The following is a 15,789-nucleotide window of genomic DNA, read 5'->3' on the forward strand; positions in this document are numbered from 1 at the left end:
CTCCAAGTCGAGCAGTATTTTTCATATCTGGATGGCGCTCTCACCGTGGCCGAGAGAGGCGGGGCATTTCAAGAAAAAGCCAGAGACATGGAGTCCTGGAACAGCCCGGCCAGACAAAACCCCCGCCAGATTTAAAGTTCCTTCCCCACTCTGCTACCTTCCCAGTTGAGTAGGAGGTGCCTTAGGTAAGGAACTACGAGGCACAGCGCCAGCCTGCAAAGTTTTCGGCGATAAGAGGTCATTCACAGATTTCTCTCTGTGCCCTGACATATGATGAATGCTACCATGCATGCTTAGTTTTGTGGCACTGCAGACGATGGCTTCATCCCCAACTCAATTCCCAGCTTTCAAGTTAGTCAATGGCAGCGGTTAAGCGTAATGGCTCCCTATTTTGGACATACTGGGGCGTGCAGGATCATGTCCAGGTCTACAAGAAAAGAAAGAGGTTGGCGTTGACATCAACGCCCATGTCGGGCAGGCCGAGGATCAAGCACAGGATCTCTGATTTCTCTCGGCCGAGGGACGCCTCGCTTGCCAAACCCCAGGCGGTTACGTACATGACGTTGGTTCGAGGCTGCGGTTATGATTGCATACTGGTCCAGTGATGAACAGTCCAAGTTTGATAGTTGGGTAGAGCTCCAGCTTTGAAGCCTGGGGTACAAGCCAGTGACCACAACCAAAGGATGAATTAAAAAAGAAACCTTACGTAAAAGAAGGAGGCGTCAAAGTGACGACGGCATCAGGCATGGGCTCAGGATATGTGTCAACGTCGAAACGCAAGGTGTCCAGAACTGAGACGAACCCGGCATCGTTGGATCGGGGACGATCTGGCATTTCACATCGCATCAAGACACGCAGCAAAGGGCAAGGCAAGGCAAGGCACTGCAAGAGACGCCGACTGCATTTCCAGAAGTTTTACCACGAGCCAGGGCTTGTCGGCCGTCATGTCGGCACCAAGGGCCGGGGCGCGCATCGCATTTCCGTGCCACTACAGAGGATGGCCAAGCGTGCAGAAGCTCCGTGGGGACCATGTGCCCAGATGCAAGATTCCGCTGCGACTAAGGCAAAGCTTCTCTCGTCCGGCCACTGGGGTCCCCTGAAGGTCAAGGGAGGGCATGGAGGGAGGCTGGGAAAGGGGAGCCCGCGGGGGACGGAGAGAGTCGAGAACCCCGTCAGAAGAAAGGACAATGTCTCGCGGGAATCGAGTTCGAGCATATTCCTTGCGGCCGCCCAGAACCGCGCGAGGTCGGGGAGTTTGGCTAGCTAGCCTAGCACCATGAGATGGATCTTGTGACAGCGAGAAAAAGGAATACGGTACGCGATACAATGTAGGGAGTACATGGGCTCGACGCTGGTAAGCGAACCAGTCGAACATGAGCCCGCCTGTGGCTATGCTTGGAATTAACGCAGGTACCAGGCCAGGCCAGGACCAGGACGCATCCCCAATTTGAGGACAGGTCGAAACACAGCTTGGAAACTCGAGTCTCCGTCGGGGTCTTGACTTGATAGACTCCCGTCGGGAAAAGGCTTGACTGTCGTGCAGTTGAGATCTCGCCATATCCCCACCAGGCAATTGCTTTTTATATCATCCCAACGTCGTTTTTTGCCCCCGCCAAAGCAAGTAATACAGGATGCTTGCAGGCTGTCAATCCGATGATCGAGCTCTGCTGGACCAGAACCATCCATGTCTTCCAGAGCTCGCAAGTCGCTCCTCGAATGGCGCGCCATCCGATATTGGAGACCATCATCACCAACGCACCTACCTGGGTAGCTTGGAGCCGAGGGTCAGGAGCTTGAAAGAGGAAGGAGCGGTTGCGCACTGTGACAGGCATTAGCAAGTACCGGTACTTCGCGCCGAAAACCCCGATCTCATCCCGCCCGCCTCTAACCTCCACCATCACCGACGTCCACTCTCATCCGCCTCACCCATGGATCCCATCCCATCAAACAACACCAGCTTGCAATTCTCTTTCCCTTCTCAGTCAGCGCGTCTGTCCCTGTCGAATTGATTGTTGCACTCTAATCTAGAATTTCATGTACCGATTGACGAGGGTAGGCCCATTCGAAGCACCCCCTCCTCCGTCGCCCTCGTCATTCGCTCGCCGGCTGCCCTCCATGGCCAGGGATTGCGATGCTGGCTCTCAGCCGTTGATGGAGCTAGCAAGGATGTGGAGCAAGAGCGTTTTTTTCCCAACGCGCCAGGCGATTTGTTGTCGCTGGTTGGCTGATTGGCCCTATTTTTCGGCGGACACTTTCGCACAATCGCACCCAGTCTGACCATCAGCCCAGGGCGATTATCGCTATCAGAGATCAGGCACTCTGCTTGGCCAACTGGAGTGCTCCTCGGGTCTTGGTGGTCGGGACAGCTTGACAGCTGGCTGCCCCCGACTGGCTGCACCGCGTTGCCCAGCACGTTTCAACGGAGGACACATGTCCAGCCACACTAGATGACCCGAGCCCTCAGGAAAGCCTCCTTTCTATCCTGGATCTAGGCCTCTTGTCTCACCTGGCCTGGCCAGAGAGAATCCACATCTACAGACCACGCGTAGATGGGGTGTCTTGAGACAAGACTGATGGCAGCCCGAGAGAGACCCAGCCCTGAAGACATTGAATGACAACTCGCCCCAGCCTTCCCGGCTCATCGACACATATCATATCCATGATAGATTGACTGACAGATGCCAGCAGCCCCGCATCGGAAAGTTGAGGCTTTTCGCTCCCCTCACAAAGACCCTCACCCCATTGTCGTCGGATATGCCCGCCTGCCACATATAGCCCTCAACACAAGGAACAAGTCAGAGGAGAAGACTTTGCTTTTTTCTAGACTCGTCGTACCATGCTGTTCTACCTAGCTGCCGCTAGCCCGCAACAGCCCAGGATGCGAGAAACCCAAACTCGAGTCTTCAACGCAAGCAAGCAGCCGGATGCCCGAGGAACCCATGACAGCGGTCATACTACCGTATCGACGTTCGTCCTCAGCCATGTTCCGGCAACATACATGAGCCCGCCTGAGTGCGGACTTAGGGATGAGCCTCATCTCGTACACCTGTCATCCATGACGAGCCAATCTCTCAGACATCCCGTCAACCGGCCTGAGACCTCGCAAACGTTGATTGAACCACAGCCACCTGGTCGATTGGTTAATGATGTGCCTTAGTTCCCGAGCACAACTGCCTTGCAAGTTGCGGGGTCTCTGTTTGACTATCACCTCAACCGGCCACGCGGCGCAGCTCTCAGCCGGTTGTCGTTGAGGAGTTGTGTTGCTTGATGAAGCTGGTCCTGCCTGAACAGCGCCACCTCATTTGCCCAGCAATCAGATAAACCTGGGAAACACGGTACACAGCGGGAACCGGTAATACTAGCAAGGACGATTTGCGGAGATTGTCTCTACAAAGCTTCCAACGGTGGCAAGCCTTGAGACAATGGCCGGGCTTGGGCCCTGCTCAGACGAGATTGGAAACCCATCCGGATACTATCGTCATTGTTGGCTTCTCCATCAGCCTCTTGAAACCCTGCACGTGATGGCAAGGAATGGGTGATTCAGAGAGAGGGCCCTTGTTGGTGAGCCCCCCGTCGATAGGTCTCACATTTCCGGCTCGACTCGACCTGTCTCAGCCCTCTGACAAACAATCCGGATACGAAACGCTTCAATCGTTCTATCTGCCGGCACCCAGACGTCAGTTTGGCAGTGTATGAATGGCCTCGTGGCGTGATGAATGCATACCCTCCGTCATCATCCGTGATGCCCATGCCCATGTTTCTGCAAGCCCCCGGAAGGGCTGAGCTTTCTTTTGCTGGTCGATTCAAACTTCCCCTCCAGAAGCTCCAGTCCCTGCAGCCGCCTTCTCTCCCGGTCAGCAGGGATGGCAGGGGGATCATGTTGGCTTGAGCACTCGCATGTTCTGCACAGCGGCTATGTAGTGCATGTCTAGAACATGACCAATGAAAGCTGCAGAAAGATCGGGAAGAATGAGCATGGGTCCCCTGGCTGGGGGCGTTTCAGCAACCCCCAGCCGTCTGCTAGCCAGCGCGCGAGCCCTTTGCGTCTAAGCCGGCCAACGACTGGGCTGCCTCTGCCCGTGGCCACCGTGGGGGAATCGACAATGGCCAAGAATTAACGAGCCGAGTCGCCACATTTGCCTCCTAGGGCGTTAGGGCCGTCCAATTCCTAGCACACCGGTGCCCGTTAGCCAGCTCTTGGTGGGGGATCCTGGCGTTAGGCTACCCGTTCGTCTCGCTGTCAGATGCGAGATGGGCACAGTGAGAAGAGCGGCCGAGAAACAGAGTCGTCGGGTCGGGCTGGGCTGGGTGCTGACAAAAGTGCCCCCCAGGACTTGACCTGACTGACCTGACTGGGAAGCCGTTCGGTTTTCGGCCTTGGACTCCGGCCGAGATGCAACTCGATTTCACACTCATATCGGCACCGGTCGTGTCTTGCAGCGGGGCAGACGTCAAGACAGCCCGAGGCATTTCTTCTGGCCTCGGGATGGACAACCACGCCATGTGCTGCTGGCTGGTCGCCTCCAGGCCAGGATATCGATTCAGATTGACCGTCAGGATAGCAATTGCCTGGCCACCAAACCAGGCAAGGCAAGCAAGTCGCGTACCGCCGGGCCGACCGTCTCTCAACACAACACGTCTGTCTATCGCCTGGTGGTCGGTCTGGTCTGGTTCCTCGAGCTGGCTGATTAGGGAGCCGTGATGGCACTCTGCTCTGGGCCGGTCACTGGATCTCAACCCAATGAGCGTCCACCACGTCTTTTGGCACACCACCATTGCAAGCCAGCGGCCATCACCACCCCCAACGACCAGCGCGAAGGGTTCAGTAGGTCGATGGTCATCAGATTCGATTCGACCCTGCTCCTCAGCCAAGGGCCCCCTTTTATCTATTTTTGTCTGCGTCGTGGACTAGGTTTGGTTCTTGAATTCCAGCAGCAGGCGGCCGGCCGCCTAGGCGAGGGCAATCATGAATCCATACGCGGGTACAAGTTCCGGGGAAGTCCACGATGCAGACGCCAGCCCAGCAGACTGGGCAGCCGGGCGGGAAGCCCAGCAGTTGCAGCAGCGTCCCGCCTACGGGCAACGGTCCGTTGAGGATTGATTGCCTGCCCTGCGGCGAAGGAATGAGCGCCGCTCACACGGTGCGGCGCCTGGTTGGTGAAGTCAGTTCTGCTAGAGACGGACGGCAGACAGCCACTCCAGCTCCGGGATATTTCGCCCAGTGCCCTGCCACGGTGCCATCGCATCCATAACCCCGGCCTCCCGAGCTCGGGGCTTTGTCCACATACTGCCGCTGCGCTTCTCAATCCATCCCCAGATGCGATCTGGCAGCGCTTAGTGCGCTCCTGTGCTCTGCCCTCCGCCCGGGACTGCTTGGAGATCTGACCTGTGCTTGCATGCGCATCCAGCTCTATAATTACTACTCTCCTGCCTACGCAGCATGCCGATTGAGTTCTCAACGATGGTCTCGGGCCCTCCTCCTCAGTGGTTTCCGAATCACGTTGAAAAGGGCACCAGGATACCGTCCGTTTTCCGCGCCCCGATGAGAACCCTTTGAGGCCTAGTGCTGCCCTCACCGCTACTCTCTCGCCCGAATGTACCTCCAAGTGTGAGAGAGGTACCGGCCCTAGAACAACGCCCTCCCTTGCATGGCTAGACAGGGGTGGCCCTGCGTGGGAAGCGGGCCATGATAACGGCACCACTTCCCTGCCAGCTCACTTGGTGGCCCCGCTTGGCCACGACAAAACAGATCTTGAAGGAAGCAGCCAACGAAAGCCATCGGCGGATGCGTCGCTCCCTGTCAGCGTGCTGGGGGGGCTTGACGGGTAGGGAGCATGTAGCATGTACTCCGCATGCTAGTGAGGATCCACGGCGGCATCAAAGAAGAAACAGACACGAAAAAGGACGACTGTGCGACCCAGGCTGCTCTCATCGAGATATTGCAGGATCGCATCATGATGATTATGGCGGGCAAATGAGGTGCTACTGCCTCGTGGAAGCAGGTTCCACATCACAGTCGGAGAGCAGTTCAGAGTCAAGGATCCCACCTCTCATGACAGACCAGCAGGGCGGTTGGAGAGAGGAGGGCATGTACAGAAACAAGAGGCTGTGAATGAGGATCTAACCGTTGACTTGCCCACTACATTAGCCTTCCCGCGCAACACGCAGCGGGGTGTAGGAGGGATGGATGGGGGACGACATGGCTATCCACCTGCCAACTAATGTACGAGGAGCCCTCATGCGTGCGTGCATGCAGGACAACCGTGGTTATGTGCGGATATGTACATACATACATGGCTACTACGACACTGATGGGATGGGGGAGAGGCTCCCTGGGCGGCCATACGACCTATCTGCTTGAGACACATGCCCAGACTCTGGGGGGACAGGCAGAGACGATCGAGCACTCAGGACATATCTGCTGACATTTTTCTGGACGAGATCCCGGTCCCCACCAGGGTGGTTATTGGGGGCGTGAAGAGACGGGGCCAGGCGTTGGGCTGGTGAGATGGAGTTGGAAGGGGGCGTTTGATGAAGCATCCGGTCGGTGGCATCCTGATCATGTGTGTGTGCATCTGCCAGGGCCGTATCAAAGAGGAGGGACAGACATGTACGGGATTCCCGTTGCCCCTTGAGCCCTGCCCGAGGATGCTGCTACCCGCGATGCAAAGTCTCACTCCACAACAGCTTCACGGCAGTCAATTGCGTCTTTATGTCCGGAGAAGGAAGCTTCGATAGGTCGACAAGGCGTAGCGACGGGATGTGGGCTGCAGGTATGATCCGCATATGTGCAGATAGAGGTGGTGCTAGAACCGCTTGCTTGCTTGCTTGGTTTCCTGGAGAAGGAAGGGGAGGGAGGCCTGGAAAGGGCAACTGGCTGGCCGGCTGGGGGGAGGGAGCTGGGGGGTTGGTGGCAATCGACGTTTGGCAGTAAGAGGGTGATTGTCGCGAACGCCTCATCCTTGATGGTGTCAGTTCCCGCAATCCTGGTCGGACGATGGGCGAAAACATGGCAATGGCAGAACTAGGGACCACGGTCGAGGCTGGGGGCCAAGTACGAGAGAGGGGTTCCAAGGGGACGATCGACCAGGAAGGGTCGCGTTGGGCGCTCGGCTCGGGGTCGGCGATCGAAGGAAGGCTGGCTGGTGGTTCCCGGGAGTCGTCGACTTGACGATGAGTGAGGGGTTGGGGCAAGATATGGCGAGGATGAAGGGGGAGAGAAGAGGGATCGCCCCGGGATCATGAACGGAAGTTGTCCATCTCGAGCTGACTGACAGACACGGGCCGCCGGGTGGTGGTGGTGGTAATGGTGGTTGTGAGAGGGAGGAAGGGACGCGAGGGACGGGCCTTGACAGGCTACAGGGGAACACCATCCATCATCTGTCAGGCTCACTGCATCGCTTGCTTGCTTGTTTGTTTGCTTGCTTGTTCGAGTCTTGGAGGTTGGTTGTTGGTGACTGACTGACTGGCTGACATTGAGCTCAGGGACCCCGTGTATTGCGTGAACCATCATGGGCAGATGCGAGACGGGCATTGGATTGGAGGATCCATGCCAGTAGAGATTCCAATGCAGGGATCCAAACCTCTTGACGGCCCGGGCGTTCTTGGGCTCAGAGACTTGAAGCAATCTAGGATTCATCAGGAGACAGCTGAGGTCGATGATGGCACCAAACATAGCATAGCATGGACGCGGCAACGCCCGCAGCAGTGAGACAGGCTAAAGGACAGGACCTGGAGATGATGCATGCGATGCCATGCTATGTATGCTCTGCCGCGCCGCGCCATGCCATGCCATGTCATGCCCATGCCAATGCCAATGCTATACCTAGGGGAGTGACGGATGGATGGCATGCCATGTAGAACATGGCCGCGTGGTGCGGCGGCGGCGGCGAGCCATCTGCGCGTGAGAAGATCAAACAAGCAAGCAGGCAAAGCAAAGCAAGGTAAGGTAAGGTAAGGTAAGGTAAGGTAAGGTAAGGTAAGGTAGGTAGGTAGGCCAGGCCAGGCAGGTATGTCAGCCCTGCGCATCGCAGCAGCTTGAATGATGCACATCACGATTGCAGCTTTGCATTGGATTGCATGCATCTGGCGACAAAGTGGAGAGATGAGCGACGCAATTGGGGGGAGGTGGGAGATTTGGGATGTGAGAGATCTCGCTTGGGACTGACTACGGTGACACAGACCAAGTTGGTCAATTGTATTGGTTGGCTGTTGGTGATTCTCAAGACTCGACTGTGGCTGTATCTTGAGAAGCTGAGCCATTTCCCGCTTGATGGTGCGATTGCCAGTTATGAGCTGTGAGTGGCCTGAGACGGTCATGAGTGAGTTTCGGGGCTCATCTAAGCGTGGCTTCGTCCTTTCAAGGCCTCCCACGGATATGAGAGAGGATTGGCTTACCCTAGGGACATGAGGTAGGACAGAGTTTGAGCCATGAGCCATGAACCATGACGAGATATTCATTCAGGGTCAAATACCCCTTGAAAATTTTGATAGTGATCAAGCTAAATAAGAGGTGTGTGTTGAGTCTGGGTGTGTAATGATGAAGTTGATAACGATTCATGAATGAATGAGTGAGTGAGTGAGTAAGTGAAGTATCTCCTACTACATTCCAGGCGGGCACGCGAAATAAGCTCTCATGTGACTTCGCGTCTGAGGTTGGAGGGGCAATCAACCATCAGACGTGACCAGTGTCACTCGCACGCGCCAACGCGGGTCATGACGACAAAGAATGTCAAAATGTAGCGTGAATTGACTCTCACTCGATCCAAAAACACAAATGACACGCCTACGTCTGCGCAGAAACACCGCCGCGCTCGAGTGATCATCTAGCTGTATCACCAAGCTCGTCAGTTTCTCTGTCATGCCGCCAAAGCAACCCTTCCCCAAGGCTGCAGAGCCTCTTCACGGCGCCTCGTTCGACCCGTGGAACTCATCGTCAACCGGTCACCAACGCCCGGAGAACAACCCGGGTACAGGCTGGCGTGAGTCTCGAAACCGCAAGCTCAACAGCCAGTTCCGCGGCGGCTCAGCTGGAGGGGAGCGGATGAACGACACGTGGGGTGCCGGCGCCGAGGACTACGATGAGAAGCGCAAGGCTATTGTCCCCAAAGCTGTGAGGGAGAGGGCTCAGCGGAGTGTGAGAGACATGCTTGTTCAGCCGGGAAAAATGAAGGAGAGTCTGGCTGGGGAGGAAGAGGTCGAGGGAAGTCTCACATGTGAGGAGGCGTTGATGGAGAAGAGGAAGCAAGAAGATGAAGCAAAGAAGGAAGACAGACGCATATTTGACGGCGTGGTCGTCTACGTCAACGGGAGCACGTTTCCTCTCATCTCGGACCACAAGCTGAAGCACCTCCTCACTGAGCACGGCGGTCAAATGTCGCTACACCTCGGCAGACGACGAGTAACCCACGTCATAGTAGGGAGGCCGGCTGGAGGACTTGCTGGTACTGGAGGAGGGCTCGCGGGGAGTAAACTGGAAAAGGAGATCCGCAAGGTCGGCGGCTGCGGAGTCAAGTTTGTCGGTGCCGAGTGGTAAACCTGCCGGAACCCCCTTTCTTCTTGCTTCACGTTTGCTTACTTATCCACAGGGTCCTTGAGAGCCTCAAGGCAGGAAAAAGATTACCCGAGGCGCGCTTCTCAAACATGAAGGTTGCAGCCAAGGCTCAGGGGAGTGTCTACGGCATGTTTGCGAAACAACCAACCGGACAGTCGTCCAAGGAATGATGATGTGTCAACGACGAGGGTGCCCGCATTGGGTATACGAAATTTTCACGCCTAGAGGAGTTGGAGAGGTTGTCTTGCTAACGATCTGGAGTGGTACTTTGGCATTATGGACGGCATTGCATTTGGGTGTGGATGGTGCATGGAGGCTGTTTTGCATGAAACGAAAACATGAAGACTCGGAGTTTGTTGGTTACTGCATAGATCATCGGAGGCCTGCATATTCTCATGAGACTATGGATAGGGGTGGCTGTTTTGAATTCAAGTTGCCGTTGTTATCTCAATTTCCCCAGAAAAGACGTCTCACAGAAACTATCGTTGATCCCAACAACTACTTCAGCCCAGTGTCATCTTCGCACCGCTCCAGGGCAGCAGCTTTCTACTCCTCCCAACCCAATCCCCCGTCAACATAAAACTTGGTGTTATTTTATTCTTTCATGTCAAATATCACACATGGAATCAAGTCGATGAGGAATATGTGGGTGAGTTACGCATCCGTCACCTGCTGCGAGTACATCTCGTCCCGCGATGCCAGATTCAAGGTAAGCCTCGATGGAGAAGCATGACAACCTTGAATAGACAAGAAAGGCCTCTCAGTGAGTATTCAAGTCTGAGAAAGGTAGCAGGGACGCTCTCGCACAAAAGGCTACCAAAAAAATCATGAGCTAGGTTGATCGAGGGCTTGTAGGAGGTCAGAGGGGTATCCCCGAAGCCCAACAAAAGTATCTAAACTAGCCCATCACCTTTCTCCTCTGCTCTTTTATGACTACAGACTACTAGAGGGACTTGCAGTGCAGCTAGCACATCAAGATGTTGCCAACAACGTTGGAGGGCAAAAAGATAGTCGTATCAAACTGCAAAAAAACATACAACAGCGGGGATTCGCTGGTCGTCACCGACCCAACTACTAATCCGCCCCTCACTGGCTTATCTATGGGAGAGCGGACGGGATCCCGAGTTCTCCAGTGGGTATGGTCGTATGTGCAAGGCTGAGACTCTCAACCGCCTCATGGAGTCTATTGTGATCGAGTTGACCAACCGCCTCTCCTCAGCCTTTCGGGCTGTGGGATCAGAAGGACCTGCACCATTGATTAAGCATATTGTTGAATGAGTTGATACGCTGCCTAAAGAGGTGAACCAATCTCCCCTTTGGAGCAGTCATAGGGCTTGCCATCGTGGTGGTGAGAACACAGGGGATGGTTGCAGAGCACACAATCACCCAATCTCCTCAAGATCGCAAGCCCACAAATGCATGTCGTTTTTATATCATAGAGCCAATAGAAATTCGAATCGAGGTAATCACATACCAAGTATCTGCGTGTTTCAATTCGATATACTGGTGTCAAGTCGCCTAATGCGTTATGAGACTATGCCAACCAACCCCTCTCTTGCAAGGCTGTACGGCTGTGCAATTGTCAACATGACCACATTAACTAGAAAAATCCATAGAGTGTTGGAGATCAGTTGATCGATCATTAGTGAAACTAGTCAGATGCAGGCAGAATCGTTTGAGCTGTTGTAGCCAACGTGGTAGGGCATGATTGCTATAGAGAAAGGACTTGAGGCTGCAACTTATTCAAAGGGAAGACAACAATCCAGCTCCAAACAAATCGCTATACAAAGGAAACCTGGCTGAAAATGTCCTCCACATGAACTGTCCTCTTCGTTCGTGAACCTTCCTCCCCCATCCTACCGGAAACCACTCTCGAGTTTCTCACAGCCGTGCCTTAATCATGCCGTCCACCTCTCCATGCTTGGCTCCCATCTTCTGGAAATACTCGCTGACCTTAGAACGAGCAACCTCCACCGTAGACGCATCCTCGATTGTGCTAGGCACCGCCACCTCCTTGGCAAGTTCGCCACGAACAGCATTCTCCACCATCTCCCTCAACACTCTTCGGAGTATCTTGCCCGACCGTGTCTTGGGAATCATGCCCTTGCCCTGAATAATACCACCCAATGTTGCGATGGCACCAACCTGACCACGAACAAGCTTCTGGATCTCCTTGGTGAGCTCCTGGTTGGGCACCGCATCCTCAGGGTGATCCCTCAGCGAGAGCGTGACAAAAGCAAAGGGAAGTTGGCCCTTGAGGGAGTCAGGAATGCCAACAACACATGCCTCGGCAACGAGGGGATGGGAAGCAATAGCCTGCTCAATAGAACCTGACAAACTGTGAGCTCAAGCCTTGACCGAAACTGAACATTACTCACCACTAGATAGACGATGCGCGCTGACATTCAGAACGTCGTCATTTCGAGCCATGACATGGATATAACCCTGCTGGTCGATCCAACCAGAGTCACCAGTATCAAGCCACTTGCCCTCGAACCTCTTCAAATAACCCTTCCAGAAGCGCTCCTCGTCCTTCCAAAGAGTTCGGAAACCTGTGGGAGCCAGGGGCATCGCCAGGACAATGTTGCCCATGCACCCTCTTTCCACCTCAACACCCTCATCGTCGACAATGCGGACATCAAAGCCCGGCATAGCCTTTCCGGCACTGCCAGCCTTCAGTTGAGGTGGGGGGTGTCCACGAACATCCGTCTTTCTGTGCTTGCCAGCATGAGGAACAAGCGCACGCCCGGTGATGGGAGAGCCGACCTCAGTTGACCACCAGTTGTCGATGACATGAGCGTTGTACGCGCAGTACTTGGTCATGAGCTCTTGATACATCTCAATCAATGTAGGTTCAGAGCGCTCGCCAGCAAGGAAAAGGCCCTTGAGAGTCTTGAGGCCTCCTCGCTTACCATATTCTATGAAGAAGTGATTCTCGGGGTCCTCACGCTTGATGGCACGGAGGGCGGTAGGCGCAGTGAATAGAGTGGTAACCTTGTACCGGCTGATAATATCCCAAAACGCAGACGCATCAGGGGTTCCAACGGGCTTGCCCTCGTATAGGACAGTTGCGGCACCAGTCAGGAGGGGACCATACACGATGTAAGAGTGGCCAACGATCCAGCCGATGTCTGAAGCCGTGAAGGACACGCATCCAGGGCCGTGGATGTTGAAAAGATAGCTGATGGACAGGTGCAGACCAACAGCATGACCACCAGCATCTCGCAACACTCCCTTGGGAGCACCAGTGGTGCCAGAAGTGTGGATGATGTAGACAGGTGAGGAACTTGGGACAGGCACACAAGCCGCCTTCACTCCACGAGAATGAGCACTGCCAACGAGACTCTGCCAGTTGAGCTGACCCGCTTTGCGGTTGACATTCCATTTGAGTTGGTCTCGTTGCCAGACGATGACCTTGCCGGTTTTGTGGGCTGACAGGCCAATGGCCTCCTCAACCAGAGGCTGATAAGCAATTGGGGGCTTGTTGCCGTCGATTCCGCAAGAGGCTGTCAAGATCAAGACAGGTTGACAAGAATCAATACGCTGCGCCAGGGCATTAGGTGCAAAGCCACCAAAGACGATCGAATGGATGGCACCGAGTCGGTTGATGGCAAGGATGCCTATCACTGCGGCGGGAATCATGGGCACTATTCGTGGGGTCAGGTTGTGTTCAGCGTGTAAGTCAAGGTTTAGTGGATCTACTTACTGTAGAGCATAACAACATCGCCCTTCTCAACCCCCTGCTCTCTGAGGACACCAGCAAGAGTCTCAACCTCATGAAGCAGTTGACGGTAGGTGTATGTTTCCCTCGTGTTCGTGACGGGGCTGTCAAAGTAGATGGCGACAGATTCACCATGGCCGTCGAGAACATGACGATCAACACAGTTATAGCAAGTGGAGATCTCGCCGTCCGGGAACCACTCCCAGCTGTCATGGGTAACACCGCTCTTGAGGGTCTTCTTGGTCAGCCGAATGGTAGCAGAGAATGGCTTGTGCCAGTGTAGGTGCTCGGCCTGGTGGCGCCAAAAGTCTTCCCGGTTTGTAAGAGAGTGCTGGAGCACCTCGTCCTGGATATGGTAGTCGTGATCGTCGGCCATGGCTGGTTTCTCTCCTGGGCTTTGGTTTGCTTGCTGTGCCTCTTTCTGGGTGTGGAATGAATATCTTCGTGTCTTTGTACACGGTAGAGGCTGTATCTGCGGCAGCAACGATGACAATGCAGGACGGCGAGAACAAGAGACGGGGAGGGAAACCGAAGCTCTACGGGGGCGGACGAGGGTGACAACTTCTTGAAGAGCCTGTCTCAAGTTCAACGGCATCAGATTGCTTGAGAAGCGTCCGTTGAAGTCCCTTTGACAAGCTGTAGACGGCTATGCCTGGTGAAGAATATCCTCGGCTATGGTGCCGTCTGACGAAGGTGTCAATGTCAGAGTTAAAGGGAGAAGAAGTAGATCCGGAGAAAGTCGTCGGCATGGATGTGTGGAGCTTTGTCCGGTTTCTCGGAGCGTCTGTAAGGTAATCAGGGCTTAGTTGCGGGTGGAAGCTACTACTAGGTTGAGTTGTTGAAGTGATGGCTTACGCCCAATGCTCCTGCCTCGTGTCTCCAAGCTATCTGTTCGCGGCGCCTCGACTGTACCTTCCGCTCTCCGTGCCCACTGGCAGCTCTGGTAACCCGGGGAAGGCGCTACCTCCCCCGCATTCCACCCAATCCCCCATTGGGACCGACTTCAACTTCCCCTTTGTCCGGTAAGCTTTACCGATGACCGTCGGTTCGGGACCCAGCCCGAGACCACGCACGGAGCTCCTTGATTTTTTGTCAATGATAAATGAGGCTCGCTCATTGATGAACCAGGCCCGTGCCAGGCGTCGACGGGGATATTCCGGGTGTTCGGCGTTCAATTGCACTTGCTAGGTAGTTAGCGTACCCGACGAATTGGCATCTTGCCGTTGGTGCGTAATCCAATTCGTAGAATGGCTGTCTATCGTTCTTGGGATATCTGTTGACAATAAACAGTCATTGCCTTACACACGTTGTTCTTGATGCGAACGCGGACGTGCGTCGGCTCAACTACCGAACCACCCCGGACGGGTGTTCCCCCTTCCGGCCGTGCGACGACGACACTGCCGTGACTGTTTGCAACTCTGTGAGGATGGCGCTGCGAATGAGGCAGAAAATCACACCACTTGGGTGTTTTCACCCCGGATGGAACCGGAGACGTTTGGGGTTGTCCTTATGCATCCAACTTGAGGATGTTGTCGGCACTCAACTCTGGCTTGTCTGTGGTCAAGCTCAAGTTCCGCGGCAAAGCCACCATGCAACTGATGCAATTGGTTACCGAGACGCACTCGCGAATGCCTCGGTCCTCGTGGCATGGAGGAATGGATGAGCTGCATGATAGGTTCAGGAACTCCCAATCACAATATCAAGCAATTGGCCGACCAACTTCAAGGGAGATGACTGTTGCATCCCGGGAGGTGAAGTATGAAAATGGGAGAGGGACTTGGCGAAGAAAAAAAGTATCGCGATAATCCTCCAGGGTAGGCCGCCTCCCAAGTTCGCTCTTCCCATGAACCAGCCGCCTTATATCCATCCTCCACTGCAATGTTTATTACTGTACTGATTTGTGAGGGGGGTTTATTCATTCCGTGTACGTTCCCTAGTTTGTGCATGCCTGTTTGGTTTAAGTGGATGGGTATATACCTTCGAACGATTTAATGTTACTACAGCTTTTGTTCGCAACTCCTGGGACTTGAGAGCCTACCTATTTTCTCCCAGGTGCTAACAGCCCCAGACAAACATGGGCTGAACCAATAACCCTTATCTCCCCGCCTCCAGATTTACCAAGACACGACTCACTGCGGCTTCTCCTAATATCCCGATATCGCTCTGCCGTGTCCTATCTCGACAAAGATGATGACCAACAACCATGAACATCGGAGACGGCACAGCAGTTCTTTTGCCGGTGAACCTAACCAGCTTTGGATCCCCTCGCTCCACTAGGCCTGAGCGTAGGCTCTTGGACAGCAAGCAGAAAGAACCCTGGTGTTTTGATATGGAAGAGATGACACCGCAATTTCGCTTAGCAGCATCCACTGTCTCGACGCCTCCGACGCCGCCCGTGGCCGCCACGATTTGGCCGTTCGCGCCTCTTCTTACCGCTTGGAAGTGGTGCATCGCTCGGTCGCTGGTGGCGCTGGCAACGGCGCCCAAGCTGCTGATCCTGCAACTTCACTTAGTC

General features: G+C 54.7%; 3 protein-coding genes across 3 annotated transcripts; 2 read left to right on the forward strand and 1 right to left on the reverse strand.

Moving 5' to 3' along the window:
• Window positions 1-745: 745 nt before the first annotated feature.
• On the forward strand, window positions 746-1,267 carry MRS44_007892 (uncharacterized protein; the record flags this gene model as incomplete). The annotated part of the gene is made up of 1 exon (XM_065620695.1): window positions 746-1,267. The coding sequence occupies one exon, from the start codon at window positions 746-748 to the stop codon at window positions 1,265-1,267; it is 522 nt and encodes a 173-aa protein (XP_065476767.1).
• Window positions 1,268-8,860: 7,593 nt separating this feature from the next.
• MRS44_007893 (uncharacterized protein) lies at window positions 8,861-9,723 on the forward strand (the record flags this gene model as incomplete). Its single annotated transcript, XM_046269195.2, has 2 exons — window positions 8,861-9,531; window positions 9,588-9,723. 2 exons carry the CDS (start codon window positions 8,861-8,863, stop codon window positions 9,721-9,723), a joined length of 807 nt encoding a protein of 268 aa, XP_046134096.1.
• A 1,711-nt stretch (window positions 9,724-11,434) lies between these two features.
• On the reverse strand, window positions 11,435-13,650 carry MRS44_007894 (uncharacterized protein; the record flags this gene model as incomplete). Its single annotated transcript, XM_046270872.2, has 3 exons — window positions 11,435-11,883; window positions 11,932-13,200; window positions 13,260-13,650. The coding sequence occupies 3 exons, from the start codon at window positions 13,648-13,650 to the stop codon at window positions 11,435-11,437; spliced, it is 2,109 nt and encodes a 702-aa protein (XP_046134095.1).
• Window positions 13,651-15,789: the final 2,139 nt, after the last annotated feature.

Source organism: Fusarium solani (genome assembly GCF_023522795.1).
Source record: "Fusarium solani strain SB1 chromosome Unknown bctg00000004, whole genome shotgun sequence".
Taxonomy (NCBI): Eukaryota; Fungi; Ascomycota; class Sordariomycetes; order Hypocreales; family Nectriaceae; genus Fusarium; species Fusarium solani.